Raw genomic sequence first — 14,095 nt, 5'->3', positions numbered from 1 at the left:
TCTGTTTACTTTTCTAAATAAAAAAGAAATGATGCTTAATAAATTCCAAACATTTCAAAATAACTCAAGAACCCTGGCCTTCATATATCTGAGTCATGATGATATTTGAAGGAAACGCAGGAAGGTCAAAGGTCATCACAGACGTTAATTAGCATTAGTGTGACCGGTGTGTGTGTTATGTGGTGATTGGACAAACCACAAAACACCACGTCTGGGTTTGGAGGCGGTCTCCGTTATTTAATCTCTCCCCAGTGGAACGAGGAATAAAAGGGAAGAGGAAATGAACAACTTAATATTTATAGGACCCTGAACAAAAGAAGAAGAAAGTAGGGCGGAGCTGGAGGACCAAACCCCTTATAGCAGGCACAGAGGAACAAAAGGACAGACAGGTATAAGAGGACAAATACGTTAAAGAAAACATTTTGTGAAAATATACAACTATTAATATAGTTACATTAGCATTAGCATTAGCTAACGACAGTCAGCTGGTTTTCACTGAGGGTCCAGCTGCTGCACTTACCATCATTACTCGTGCCTCTTGCTTGTTCAGTTTTTCCTTCCACTAAACCTTCCAGTCAAACGTTTTTCTCATTATTAATATTATTATAAGAGAATCTGTAGACTTGAGCCACAATAATGTAAATGAACTAAATCTTTCTTAATGATCCAGATGGAGATGGATCTGTACCGAACCTCCAGTTGGTGGCAGTAACCCACCAGTTGGTTCCGGTCCAACACCAGAGCAGATCGGGTTCTGATCAGGAGTCTGAAACCGATCAGATTGAATGAAATCCATCATGTGTTGTGATTAATCCAGAGTCGGAGCTGCTCTGTAGCCGTTGTCCTGGTGGCTAACAGCGGGTTAGCACCGTTAGCCTGCAGCGGCTAACTCATTTTCACATTAAAAGTCGCTTTTAGCCGCAGCTACAATGGAAACAACAGCGACGAAAAGACGAGACAACAAGAAATCCCTGCGGGTTAAAGTCATCAGCCTGGGGAACGCCGAGGTGGGGAAGGTACGACAGTTTCTGACTATTTCACATCAAATCTACATGGAGACTGGTCCGGTGGAGCTGGACGCGCCAACACGGACTAACCTCACTGCTTTATATCATAATTAATTGTTTATTACACGTAAATACATGTAGAAACTGCTGACAGCCTGGATTACAAACCCTTTCTTAATGTTACTAAGGCAATATAGCGATGCTTTTAGTTCTGAGGTCAAGACGCTATTGTTTATGGTAGACTTCATTTAAATAATACGTTATTTTATTATTCCTCATAATTTATGTAAATTTCAACATATTTGAATAAATGTCCAAAAAGGCTGATAAATGCTCTACTATTCGGCGTACACCTCACCTTTATAAATGCTTTATATAGATATTATAACGTATGTCATTCAGGAATATTACCTGATGCAGTGGGCTAAACTAAGTTAAAACGGTATTTTTATTTACAGTCCCTCAATTTTTAAAATCTATGAGTAAATTAGATTATTCTACCCTCTGATTCTGCAGTTCCTAGAACCAATGAGGCCTGAGTAAAGTTCTTTAGACAGTTGGTACATCAAACGTTTAGCACAAACCTTACAGTCAGTTTCTAGGTAAACTGATCATCATTGTTGACAGAACAGAAGAACCACTGATTTATTAATGAGTATGAAACCAACAGGCAATGCCTGGCCACAAAATGGAGGTAGGAGTTGAACATCCTGGTCCTTGACGTTAACCAGAAACCTGTTTGTACCTGCAGAGCTGCATCATCAAGCGCTACTGTGAGAAGAGGTTTGTTCCAAAGTACCTGGCAACAATCGGCATCGATTACGGAGTCACAAAGTAGGTCCTCACACCGACCGCTGTCCTGAACCAGACGGCTGTACGTCGTAGTGATGTGTGTGTTGGTGTGTGTCAGAGTTCAGGTCAGAGACAGAGAAATCAAGGTGAACATCTTCGACATGGCCGGACATCCTTTCTTCTACGAGGTGAGACCGTTCAGGACGTCACAGGCGAAGGTCTGGACTCTTTCAGCAGGTGGAGGCTCAGCGACTCGCTTGTCCCGCTCTGCGTTTCAGGTCCGTAACGAGTTCTACAAAGACAGCCAGGGAGTGCTGCTGGTGTACGACGTGGGGCTCAGGGAGAGCTTCGACGCCCTGGACAGCTGGCTGGGGGAGATGAAGCAGGAGATGGGCTCTCAGGCCAACATGGACAGCATCGTCTTCGTCGTCTGCGCCAACAAGGTCCGACCCGATCAACCGCCAAGTCATCAATAACATGCTGAACAGCTCTGGGTCAGTCCTTCTGGTCTCTGGCCTCCTCAGGTGGACCTGACGAAGCGGCGGGTGGTGGATGAAGGCGAGGGTCGTCTGTGGGCGGAGTCCAGAGGGTTCCACTACTTTGAGACGTCGGCACAGAGCGGCGAGGGCATCAACGAGATGTTCCAGGTAGTCCTGACGTCCTGTGAGCCGCAGAGGTTGGTAGAGATGCTCTGAGGTTCTGCTGGTTTCCTCCGCAGGCGTTCTTCTCCTCCATCACTGACATGTGTGAGAACGGCGGGAAGCGGCCGGTGTCAGAGGTCAGCGTGGGCTTCACCAAGGAGCAGGCCGACACCGTTCGACGCATCCGCAACAGCAAGGACTCCTGGGACATGCTGGGGGTGAAGCCGGGCGCCACGCGGTGAGTCCGGATCCTCGCCGAGGTCCGACCTGCGGCGTCTCCTGACGCTGACGCTGTCGTCTGTCTGCAGGGAGGAAGTGAACAAGGCGTACAGGAAGCTGGCCGTCCTGCTGCACCCGGATAAATGCGTCGCCCCCGGCAGCGAAGACGCCTTCAAGGCGGTGGTGAACGCTCGCACCTCGCTGCTGAAGAACATCAAATAACAGAGACAGAGAACCGCCGCTGCTCCAACACGGCTCCTTATTTATCTGGATATTTAGTCTGTCTCTGTGCCACAGTGCTGTCTGCCAACCCTTAACCTTTAACCTTTAACCTGAGGACAGGCAGGTCTGATGATGAGGACGGCAGAGTCCACCAGAACCAACCAGGTCCATTTAGAGATCTGAGTCTGTCACTGAAATATTATTTAGATTTAACATCTATTATTGAAATATTTTTATTCTTTTCAAATGTTTAGAAAAGTTTCCTGTTTTTTGTAAAAATTTAAATTTTCTTTAAAGTTATAATTTTCTTCCATAAACTTGTAAAAATGTGTATTTTAAAATCAAAATTAAATATTTATTATTTTAACATCTGAACTGATAAATTAATATCAGGATTCTTTTAAAATGGTTCCCTAGTATTATTATTAATAATAATCTAATTTTAAAAAATTTAACTTCTTTTAATATGTTACACTTTCTGTGAGCCTCCACATATGCAAATTAGGTTCACAGATATTTAGGGAATAAATTCTTTTTAGAATTTTTGTTTAGTTTTATCAAATATTTAATTTGGTTATTTATATATCACAACATTTTTAAAAATACTAACACTTCATAAACATTGCACTTAGCTTGCAAAATAACAAAAAGTGAAGTTTACTTTAGCCAAAAAAAAAGTAAAAATTTTTTTAAAATGCCAAAATTATAAGGAATTTTATGTAGAATTGCAGATAATCCTTAAATTCTTTTTAGAAATTTGAGAATTACTTTAAATGTTTAATATGGATTTAGTGTTATATTAATAATATTCAAATGTTTTAAATTAAATGTTCCAAATTCAACATGGTTATAAAAAATATTCCTAAAGAGTAAGTGTCACTTCCTGTTGCTCTCATAATGTTTGTGTTCTGCAGCTGATGGACCGGCTCGGTTCTGTTGGTGTTCTGTTCATCAGAACCTCACCGTGTTTATAAAGGTTCCCAGGTGAACAGGTCATGCAGGGTCAAAGTGCATGCTGAATGTTGAGATGTGATCCTTTCTGTTCCAAACAAACTACCAGAACCCGACCAGAACCAGACCAGAACCAGACCGGCATGGCGCTCTGTCAGAGCAGGAACCAATCAGGAAATCTCTCCAATTACCCATAATTCATATGGAAAGTTTATTTACTCAATAATTTATTTAATTAGTTTTAACTTGTGATTTTTAAAGTTACACATTTTACAGTCATTTGTTCACCTGATATTCATTCATTTATAAATGTCAGTTTCAAACTAAGTTTTATATTAAAAAAGCTAAATATTTAGTTTGAAGCTAAGTATTTAGCTTGCCAACTAAATATTTAATTTTATACAAATTATTTAATTTGGAGCTAAATAGTTAACTTGCTAACTACATATTAGGTTTGTAAACTATTAGCTTACCAACTATATCTTAAATATTTAGTTAGCAAGCTAACTAGTTAGCTACAAATTAAATACTTAGTTTGAAGCTAAACAGTTAGCTAGCGAAACAGATAGCTAAATATCTATTTATCTAAATACCGATTTAGATAGATAAATAGATAGCTAAATATCTATTTAGATAAATAGATATTTAGATAGATAAATAGACTTGTCACCTTCATATTAACTCATTTTCATCAACAATTTTCATCATTTTATCTGAAATCTTGGTTTAGTTTGTTTAATTTGCAAGTTTAGTGATTAGAAAACATTTCTCTGAAACTATTTGGATGTTTTTTTGCAGAGGTTTACCAGAATATTTAAATTAATATTTTATTTTCCAGTGAAATGATGAGAATCAGCCTCTAAACTCTCCTTATTTCCACTGCCAAACGTTAAATCCTGTCCTTTATTGTTCAGTTTTAACTGGACTTTCTTCCCTTACGTTGCCATAGAAACGGTCGTCATGTTTCCCCCCAAAGGTTTACATGAAGGATCCAACAGAACCATCTGTGACTGTTTACGGACTTTTATCAGGTCGACTGTTTGATGACAGCTGGCATGGATACATGTTATTATTCCAGTTTTATATTTTTACATGTTTGTGTCCACAGGAATGAATAAAATCAGCCTGAGCTTCCACATGTTCAATCAAACTGATTGATTGTTTCATTTTTCTAATTCCACTGAATTTGTTTTTTTCTCCAGGTTTTTAGTTATATTTGTGATTTATAAAGTGAAATAAGTCCTGATATGGATGATTACCAGGAAATACCTTCATTACTTCACATCCAGTCTGGACATTAAATACAGTGAAGAGGTTTCGCCACCAGGTGGCAGCACACTAAACCTACATCAGTGGATCAATTTTTAGCTCCCTGATCAGATACTTACAGTCCATCTTCTCAGGTTTCTGTCCATCTGTGAAGTTGCCGTCAACATGGTCACACAACCCGAGCACACAAACACAACCTGGCCTGGTTGGAGGCCTGCCAATCCCATCAGGCACCTGAACGGTCAGACACAGCCACATGCTTAATCTGGCCGATTAATGAGCCGCCTTTTGTCCATTCGAGGGGTTCCTGATGGGATTAGTGCAGCACTGGGACATCTGCTGGTCAACTTCAGCTCATTACACCAAGCTGCTGCGCCTCACTCAGACCTGCACTTCAGGAGCTACAGGTTCTGGTTGTGACCCGAGAGTACCGTCCGTCTTTACTCACCGACACCATGACGACTGGACGCTTCCTGTTGACGAAACCTTCATGAAGAAATGAGGAGCTTGGAAAGTGTGTTTGTTTCCTGAATAAATCATGATGAGCTGAACAAGATGGACCTGAGATGAACAAGGAAGCAGCAAGGAAACAAAAACAGGACAAAGACGAACCAGAGTCCTTACTGGAGATGATCGAATCAATTCTGCAACCAGTGAGTACAACTATGACTCCGTTCAGTTTTTCATCCTATAAACTAATCTTCAGAGGATTCAGTAAAACCCTTTACCTTTTCTTACCTACTGATTTGTTCCCATTGAGCCAATTTAATCCAGAAGGTCTACCTTCAGTTTGGTGTAAAGCAGGAATCCTCTTTAATGGTTCTGGATACTTTAACATGGTTGAGTCAACAGGAAGTTGAAGTACAGCATGGCAGCATGGCGCTGGCCTCACCAGGCATTAGATTAACACCATCTGCTTCATCAGCACTGACGGCGTCAATGGAGGCCTCTGCTAATTACAGACAAGAAAACCGGAGCATTATGATCAGACACAACGTAGAAACCACTAAATAAATGGAAATAGAGAATAAGATGCACTTTTAAGCATAATGATAAAAACTGGTTATATCTGTCAACGTTAAATCCTCTAGGAATCAACAGTGTGCAGTTTGAGAAAACCAAAGAGGCAAAGAGTAAAACCCTGAGGTTCACCTCAGAGAAACGTTTGGCCCATGATTTAAAAACCATAAAGTGGAAAATGAAGGGACCTATCAGATTATTATTGAGTGACTGCACTGATTTGGCATAATGGACAATGGTCTGGCAGAGATCCTGACTGAAATCGTTTTATGGTTTCTGCTCCGTACCTCAGTCCTACCATCCACATAACCATGACTGAAAACCACACCACTCTGATAAATGGCGACTGTGAGTCAGCCAGACAGCCCAGTGACATCACCTTCAGTGCGAACATCAGCCCCGCCCAAGGTCTACGAAGGAAACGTCTGCTGTGGCAGACCGCCGTCAGGAACATCATCGACCAGCACAACCTGTACTCTCTGAGGCTCGCTGGTGGCTTGGAGAGAGGCAGACACCGCATCACCGTCACAGACGCCTACATTGCTGACATCAACAGGTACGACACCTGATGCCATCACCTGATGCTGATGGCATAAGGTCCCAAAACCAACACATTGGTTTTGGGTCTTTAATTGATTCCTTTCTGTGGCTCTGCAGGCAGATACGCAACAAGACGTCTCGTGGTAATTTTTGGCAGAAGCGTCGTTCGTCTGCAGCTCGAGTTCATCCAGCAGCTCCAAGGATTTCTGTACAAACACAAGTCGCACAACGTTTGCTTACCGATGCCGACTTCTTTGTGTCACACGGATCGACGATCCGAGGCGTCTTCATTCCTACCATGCAGCTGACATTCAAGTAGAGAAGCACAAACAAAAAGGTAAAACAGTCTGATGTTCAACAGTTTTTAAAACTTGTGTCTCATCTGGACCACCAGGTCTGCTGACCTGGAGTTGACCTACCAGCAGTTCTCCTCAGCTCAGCGAAGAACCTCTCTGGTTGTCACCAACCTCATTGACATCTTCATCCGACTGTTCATCTCTCTGGTGATGTGGCCAACAGGCTGGGGGGCGATGGCTTGTGACTGGCTGACCGGCCTGTCGCTCGTTCTGTGGGCGGGGGTCTGTGGCCTGGCAGTGGCAAACCAGGAGGTGATGACTTCACCACAGTGGCTCAGGTATGTCTGAAGCTAAAGGCTGTTCACCCTCTCAACAATATTTGATGACCAACTGCTAAAAACAGGTCTGGACTTGCTGTCCGTCCTCTCAGGTCCCTGTCGGTGCTCACCTGGGTGTCTCAGACCGTCCAGGTGTTGGTCGGTGTTTTCAGCTGGGCTGAAACCGATCACTCCTGGTATGTCTTCTTCACTCTGTTCTCCACCTACACCCTGTTGCCGCTGCCCCTCCCATGGGCGATTGCTGCAGGGACAATCACATCCACCCTGCACCTCCTAGTGGATGTCTGTTGGCACTACAGTGACCAAATTCTGATCAGAAGGGTTAGAAAATTTTTATACTTTCACTTTTTACTGTCATATGATTTCCCTTTTCATTCTAAATGCTTTTCCACCTGCTTTATGTTCTGTCCTTTGTCCAGGTGTTCTCAAAAGGCTTGTTGTACCTGGCGATGAACACCGCCGGTATCTTTATGAACTACCTGTCTGACCGGACTCAGCGGCAGAGTTTTCTGGAGACACGGAGATGTATAGAAGGACGAGTCCGACTGGAGAGGGAGAACCAAAGACAGGTAAAGTCTTCCCCACTTAGGCACATTTACTCTTATGTAAGACAAACATAAGAGGTCTTTCTCTCAGGAGCGTCTGGTAATGTCCATCCTACCACGCTTCCTGGTTCTGGAGATGATTGCCGACATGTCTGCAGTGGACGAATATCTGCTGCCTCAACAGTTCCACAAAATCTACATCCATCACTACAAGGACGTCAGGTTGCCAAACACTTTCTGACCTGAAGCAAACAGATTTTATGTGACCTACAGCTTCTGACACACCAGGAAACATCTTTGTTTGTCCAGCATCCTGTTTGCAGACATCATCGGCTTCACGTCTCTCTCTTTGATTCTTTCGGCTCAGGAACTCGTTAAAACTCTTAACGAGCTTTTTGGACGCTTCGACAGGCTGGCTGAGGTCTGGTCCCCTTTTCGACAGTTTCTAAAATAAAAACTGTAACCCTCCTTTGAGGACGAGGTTAAAGTTTCTCTTATGTGTGTGCAGGAGCACCAGTGTTTGCGGATAAAGATCCTCGGCGACTGTTACTACTGTGTGTCTGGAGTCCCAGAGCCCCAGCGCGCCCACGCCCGCTGCTGTGTGGAGATGGGCCTCAGCATGATCAGCACCATACGGTAAGAAAACAGACACCCCAAACACCAAGTGCGCAGAAGTTTCTGTAACTCATGAACATGTTGTTGCAGGTATGTCCGTCGGGAGCTGCAGCAGGAACTGGACATGCGAATTGGCGTCCACTCGGGTTCTGTCCTCTGTGGGGTGTTGGGTCTTCAGAAGTGGCAGTTTGACATCTGGAGCTGGGATGTTGACATTGCCAACTGTCTGGAAGCTGCAGGAGTTCCAGGGTCAGCACCTTAAACCAACACCTGGGTCTCCCCAGAACAGCTAAAACCAGCTCATGTTTCCAGTCATTGGTAAAGAGATGACTTCCTCTCTCAGGCAGGTTCACATTTCACAGGCCACTCTGGACTGTCTGGGTGGGATCTATGAGACAGAACAGGGCCACGGCCAGGACCGGAGCGAGTTTCTACGGAAACACAACGTTGACACTTACCTTATCCGCCCGGCAACACGGGAGGAGGCCCAGCCCCCTAAAGCAAGGCGTCCAAGTTATGATGAACTGACAACTTGGAGTGCTGAGTTGCCATTTGGAGACATCCTGGGAATGAATTTCGTAAGAACATGAAATATAGTTGACAAAAATCTGGATATTTCAGGAGTCATGTCATTATTTCTTCCCTTGTCCTTCCTATAGATCCTGGCCACTTTCACCAATGGCTCTCTCACCCAGCTGCCCAATCACATCGCAGCTCAGCGTTCCGGTTCACGGGAAGTGAACAAGAGGATCCGTCAGGCAATGGAAGTGCGAAGCAGCGAGCGAATGAGGAAAGAGCACATCACCACTTTCACTCAGGTGTTCAAGGACTCCCAAATGGAGGGAAAGGTAACTTCCTGTTTGGATATTGGCTTGTTTGTTTCAGGTGTGATGGGCAGGTGACTGATCACTTCTTTTTCAGTATTCTCAGATGAGAGATGAACTCTTCAAGTCTAACATGGTTTGTTCCTTCATCCTACTCATACTGCTGATGGCCGTCCAGGTGCTAATTCCTGCACCAAGGTATGCTTCTCCATTAACCAACAGATTAATTCCTACCAAAACGTTTCTAATGACATAAAACGGGTTTTTAAACTGAATTGTTTCAGTTTTATTAATATTTAATGGTACACTGCTCCTCACAGACTTCTGGTATAAACAGAACATCATCAGCGAAACGGGGAACGCTGAGTATTTACCCTCGTTTACCAGACCGGTGCTGTTTCTGTCTTTGTTGAGGTGGAGTCCGATGGTGGCCCAGTTCACCATCAGTGGCTTTGTCTACATCCTGCTCCTGTTGTTGACTCTGGGGGAGGAGTTTAAACGTTGCCCCTCCCCCCTACAGTCACTCTGCTGCTGGGTTCATGAAACCAAGTACGCACGAACTGTCCTCATGCTAACCGCCATCACCGTCAACTCTGTGATCGCCTCTGTGAACATCGTAAGTCTGAATGTTTTGATTTTAGTCATTTTGACAGTCAACCCACAGAAGGTCATTGGCTTCATGCTGTGTTCAGGGCTGCTGGGAAACTGGATCCGCTGCTGTGAAGGTCAAAGTTTAAGCACTGAAGCAAATGAAGTTTCTTCTTCTTTCAGCTCTGGTGTGATTGGTCAGAATCCGGCGTTACTGAAGCGTTTGTGACTCCACCTCCCTCCAGATGGTCAGACATGAACATCTGTACTCATCCAGAGGTGAGAACTCCTTCATTCTGGACTCCCAGAACATGAAGCTGAAAACCTACGAAAGTAACCTGCAGCTGTAGCCTGTAGCACTAGCCTGTAGCACTAGCCTGTAGCATTAGCCTGTAGCACTAGCCTGTAGCACTAGCTTGTAGCAGGAACATGACAGCGGCCTTCAACCTGTGCAGCTTTTCGTTGACAGTTCAGTGGTCGCCATGGTTACCTGTGCAGCTTTTCATTGACAGTTCAGTGGTCGCCATGGTTACTTGTGCAGCTTTTTGTTGACAGTTCATGGTGCTGAGCGCGGTGGTCGCCATGGTTACCTGTGCGGTGTTCCTCAGGCTGAGCTGCATGCTGCAGCTGGCCTTCCTGCTGCTGACCGCCGGGTTCTACACCTACATCATCGAGACTCAGAGGTACGTTCAGGTGCCGTGGGACGTCTCTGAGTGGACGGACGCCTCACGCCGTCCCCTGTCTCACCTTGTCCTCCCTGTTGATCTGAGGTCAGCTCCCAGCAGCTCTGCCAGGGGGGAGTTTGCCTGGTTCTCATGACGATGTTCGTGGTCGCAGTCCTCTACAACAGCAGACAGGTGAGGCCAGCGGGACAGACTGCTCACCTGAGCTTCTGTCTTCAGCATCTTATTCTCGCTCTTCTTCGTTGGTAGCTGGAGGCCATGGCGCGGCTGGACTTCCTGTGGCGCCTGCAGGCCGGGAAGGAGGTGGAGGACATGAAGGAGCAGCGTGAGCACAATGAGTGTCTGCTGCTCAACATCCTGCCGTCTCACGTGGCTCAGCACTTCCTGGAGAGAGACACCAACGACGAGGTGACCGCCTGGGCCGGCCAATCCCATGATGCATCAGTCTGTCTCTGTAGCTGGATGAACCAACCTGCCGCTGTGTTTGGACGCTAGGAGCTGTACGCCCAGTCGTACCAGCGGGTCGGGGTTCTGTTCGCCTCGCTGCCCGGGTTCTCTGACTTCTACGAGCAGAAGGAACTGGTCCATCAGCACGTCGAGTGTCTGCGGCTCCTCAACCACATCATCAGCGACTTTGACGAGGTCAGAACGGCTCAGACCCGGTTCATTAAACTTTATACCAAAACGAGCAAATTTAAAGCATAAATTCCCTAAATTAAGAATAAAAAAATCTAAAGGAACTCCGTGTTTCAGCTTTTAAGAAATTATTGACTTAAGACAAACTCCCATATCACATGAAAAGTTACGTGAGTCAGTTTTTCCTTATGTTTCAAGTGTACTAACATATCAGTTGTTCTCTATTGTTGTTGGACAATATATATTTTTGTACCATTCTCGACTCGTGGTCAGCGGCTAAACAAAATCATTTCGGGCCTCAAACGGCCCCCGGGCCAGACGTTGGCCCACCCTGATTAACCCGCCTGCCTGTCGCTGCAGCTGCTGGATGAGTGTTACTTCCAGGAGGTGGAGAAGATCAAAACCATCGGCAGCTCCTACATGGCCGCCTCGGGCCTCTCACCTGACAGACAGGTGAGTGTCCTCCTGCCTCGGCTCGGTGCTGCGGCCGGTTGCTAACGGCGATGTGTCCATCAGGACAGCGACGACGGCTGGCGTCACCTCAGTGAGCTGGTGCTGTTCGCTCTGGCCATGCAGGAAACACTGCGGCAGATCAACACGCAGACTGGGAACCAGTTCCAGCTCAGAGTCGGTGGGACAGAAACACACACACAGACAGAAAACACACAGACACACACACACACACACACAGAAAACACACAGATACACACAGAGACAGAAAACACACAGACACACACACACAGACAGAAAACACACAGATACACACACACAGACAGAAAACACACAGACAGAAAACACACAGATACACACACACAGACAGAAAACACACAGAAAACACACAGACAGAAAACACACAGATACACACACACAAAAAAAACACACAGATACACACATACACGCACACACAAAAAACACACAGATACACACACACAGACAGAAAACACACAGACAGAAAACACACAGATACACACACACACAAAAAACATACAGATACACACACAGAAATAATTTAATTTCAAATTCTCACCTTATTTAAAAAACTATTTTCATATATTTGTTTTTGTTTCTTATAAATTAGATTTTTTTTATTTTATGTATATGTTCTTAGTTTTTTCAATTCCAGTATTTCCCATTTATTTCTTTCTAAATATTAATAACTCTTAAAGTCATTTCAAATCTTCATGCAGTTCTCTCTCTGGCCTGCAGGTGTCGCCCACGGCCCGGTGATCGCCGGTGTGATCGGCGCCACCAAGCCGCAGTACGACATCTGGGGGGCGACGGTGAACATGGCGAGCCGGATGGAGAGCACCGGGGTCAGCGGGAGGATCCAGGTGAGCACACCTGTCTGTGGGAGGAGCTTATGCAGCCATCATCTTCATCATCTTCATCTCCTTCAGGTCCCAGAAGCCACCAGCTGCATTTTGGTGGAGCAGGGCTTCCTACGGCAGCTCAGAGGGGACATTCATGTGAAGGGCGTCAGTGAGCGACATGGAAAGGTCGGTAGTTCAGCTCCAGGTCGCGGCGTCAAGGTGAAGCTCTGACGCGTCTCCTCCTCCAGGTTCGGACCTTCTTCGTGAGTAATCGGGACGAGCGGTCCAGCTTCGTGGAGCGCGGCGGTGGGCGGGGCTTCAGCATGAACAGGAACACGCTGGGAGCGGTGGTCTACAGCCTGGTGCAGGCCAGGAAGAGGGAGAGGCTGAGGGAGGAGAACGGAGGCTTCCACCTGGTCCAAGCCTCATGATTTTCAAAATAAAAGCCTTCCTGCGACTGATCTCAGCAGAAGCATTGAAGGCAGATTCACACATGAAACCCAAAGACATGTTCAGACTGATCTTTTACCTCAAAGTTCTGACAAACCGGGGCCAACAAGCTGGTCCTTCCTGACCCGACCCAACTGGACCTGACGAAGCCATAAAGACACATCGCTCAGTGTTAGGTTATTTTTTACTGTTTGAAGGAGCTATAGCGCTGAAATGTAAATGTTTGGAGCTTATTGTTGTATTTTTGTATCATTTTAATTCCTAAAATGTAAAATAAAAACGTATAAAACATGTAAGTGAATTTATTGGGAGTGGAGTCCCTCAGGGTTGTGTGTTCGGTTCCCTGCTTGTAGCTCTGACCAGTTAAAGGTTTCACATTAAAACGCCGCGCTGCATCGTCTCCATGGTAACCAGCAGCAGAGTCTGGATGTTTCTGAGCTCTGGAGGGCAAATCGAATCGATTCGAAGCCGTGAATCACATGAGGCTCAGAGTGAAGCGACTCTGATGTGAGTCAGGATCCAAACGGGATCCGACCTTTAATACGGAGGACAGAAAAGAAAATTAAAGATTTAACCTGAATCAGAGCGGGTCAAAGGTCATCCTCAGTGAGGTTACAGATCCATCAGCATGAACACATGATTTTAGGTTCCTTTTACACACAGGATCATGTTTTATGACATTTAAACATTTTTACTCAGATTATCTTCTTCTCATATTGAAATTAATGATCAGAAACTTTTAAATTGAATAAAAAAAGTACAGAAATCTGAAAAGGTTCAGATATTTTTTTATATTTCTGTGTAAATATTTCACTTATTGATAATAAAGTGTGACTGGATCCGTGCATTTAGTTTGTTGATGGATCTAAAGAACATTTTATGATTTATTAGTTTTTTCTGCGTATTGAGTGTTTTATCGTATTTTTATGATTAATAATCGTCGTTTTTACTCTCCATGTCTGCAGCATGTGACCTCACGCCTCTGCACCCGTTACCTAAGCCATACTGTTCTGACCTTTGACCCCCAGCTGTGAATAATTAGCCTGCAGGGGCGTGTAATAAGTTTATGATCAAAGTTCTGACTGTGGCGGGTCGTCGGCCCGACTGCAGCATCGCTTCTCCTCACGTGACTGGAACGGATCCGACTCC

The 14,095-nt window shown here is 45.0% G+C and overlaps 2 protein-coding genes and 1 long non-coding RNA gene across 5 annotated transcripts; 2 read left to right on the top strand and 1 right to left on the bottom strand.

Annotated features, from left to right (window-relative positions):
• Window positions 1-257: 257 nt before the first annotated feature.
• Window positions 258-4,456, top strand: dnajc27 (DnaJ (Hsp40) homolog, subfamily C, member 27). Its single transcript, XM_032556326.1, has 7 exons — window positions 258-1,016; window positions 1,759-1,841; window positions 1,918-1,987; window positions 2,078-2,242; window positions 2,324-2,446; window positions 2,518-2,678; window positions 2,749-4,456. Exons 1-7 carry the CDS (start codon window positions 930-932, stop codon window positions 2,879-2,881), a joined length of 822 nt encoding a protein of 273 aa, XP_032412217.1. The 5' UTR covers window positions 258-929; the 3' UTR covers window positions 2,882-4,456.
• Window positions 2,645-6,609, bottom strand: LOC116715745 (uncharacterized). 3 transcript variants are annotated; one of them, XR_004338240.1, is made up of 3 exons: window positions 6,501-6,609; window positions 5,550-6,053; window positions 2,645-2,742 (listed from the first exon to the last, which is right to left on the bottom strand). It is a non-coding gene; the product is annotated as an uncharacterized LOC116715745 (long non-coding RNA). The 3 variants fall into 3 exon arrangements; XR_004338237.1 differs by lacking the exon at window positions 2,645-2,742 and having other exon boundaries at window positions 4,606-6,053; XR_004338238.1 differs by lacking the exon at window positions 2,645-2,742 and having other exon boundaries at window positions 4,606-6,050; window positions 6,501-6,587.
• Window positions 6,097-12,927, top strand: LOC116715629 (adenylate cyclase type 8-like). The gene is made up of 23 exons (XM_032556159.1): window positions 6,097-6,677; window positions 6,779-6,976; window positions 7,056-7,295; window positions 7,388-7,616; window positions 7,715-7,864; window positions 7,932-8,062; window positions 8,150-8,261; window positions 8,349-8,476; window positions 8,546-8,704; window positions 8,799-9,033; window positions 9,115-9,303; window positions 9,377-9,477; window positions 9,694-9,895; window positions 10,051-10,146; window positions 10,423-10,550; window positions 10,643-10,724; window positions 10,800-10,958; window positions 11,046-11,192; window positions 11,547-11,639; window positions 11,703-11,817; window positions 12,393-12,517; window positions 12,584-12,682; window positions 12,745-12,927. Exons 1-23 carry the CDS (start codon window positions 6,391-6,393, stop codon window positions 12,925-12,927), a joined length of 3,588 nt encoding a protein of 1,195 aa, XP_032412050.1. The 5' UTR covers window positions 6,097-6,390.
• The last annotated feature ends 1,168 nt before the right edge of the window (window positions 12,928-14,095 follow it).

The sequence above is a fragment of the Xiphophorus hellerii genome, chromosome 24, assembly GCF_003331165.1.
Source record: "Xiphophorus hellerii strain 12219 chromosome 24, Xiphophorus_hellerii-4.1, whole genome shotgun sequence".
Lineage (NCBI taxonomy): Eukaryota > Metazoa > Chordata > Actinopteri > Cyprinodontiformes > Poeciliidae > Xiphophorus > Xiphophorus hellerii.
This window is presented reverse-complemented; position numbering and strand designations above follow the sequence as displayed.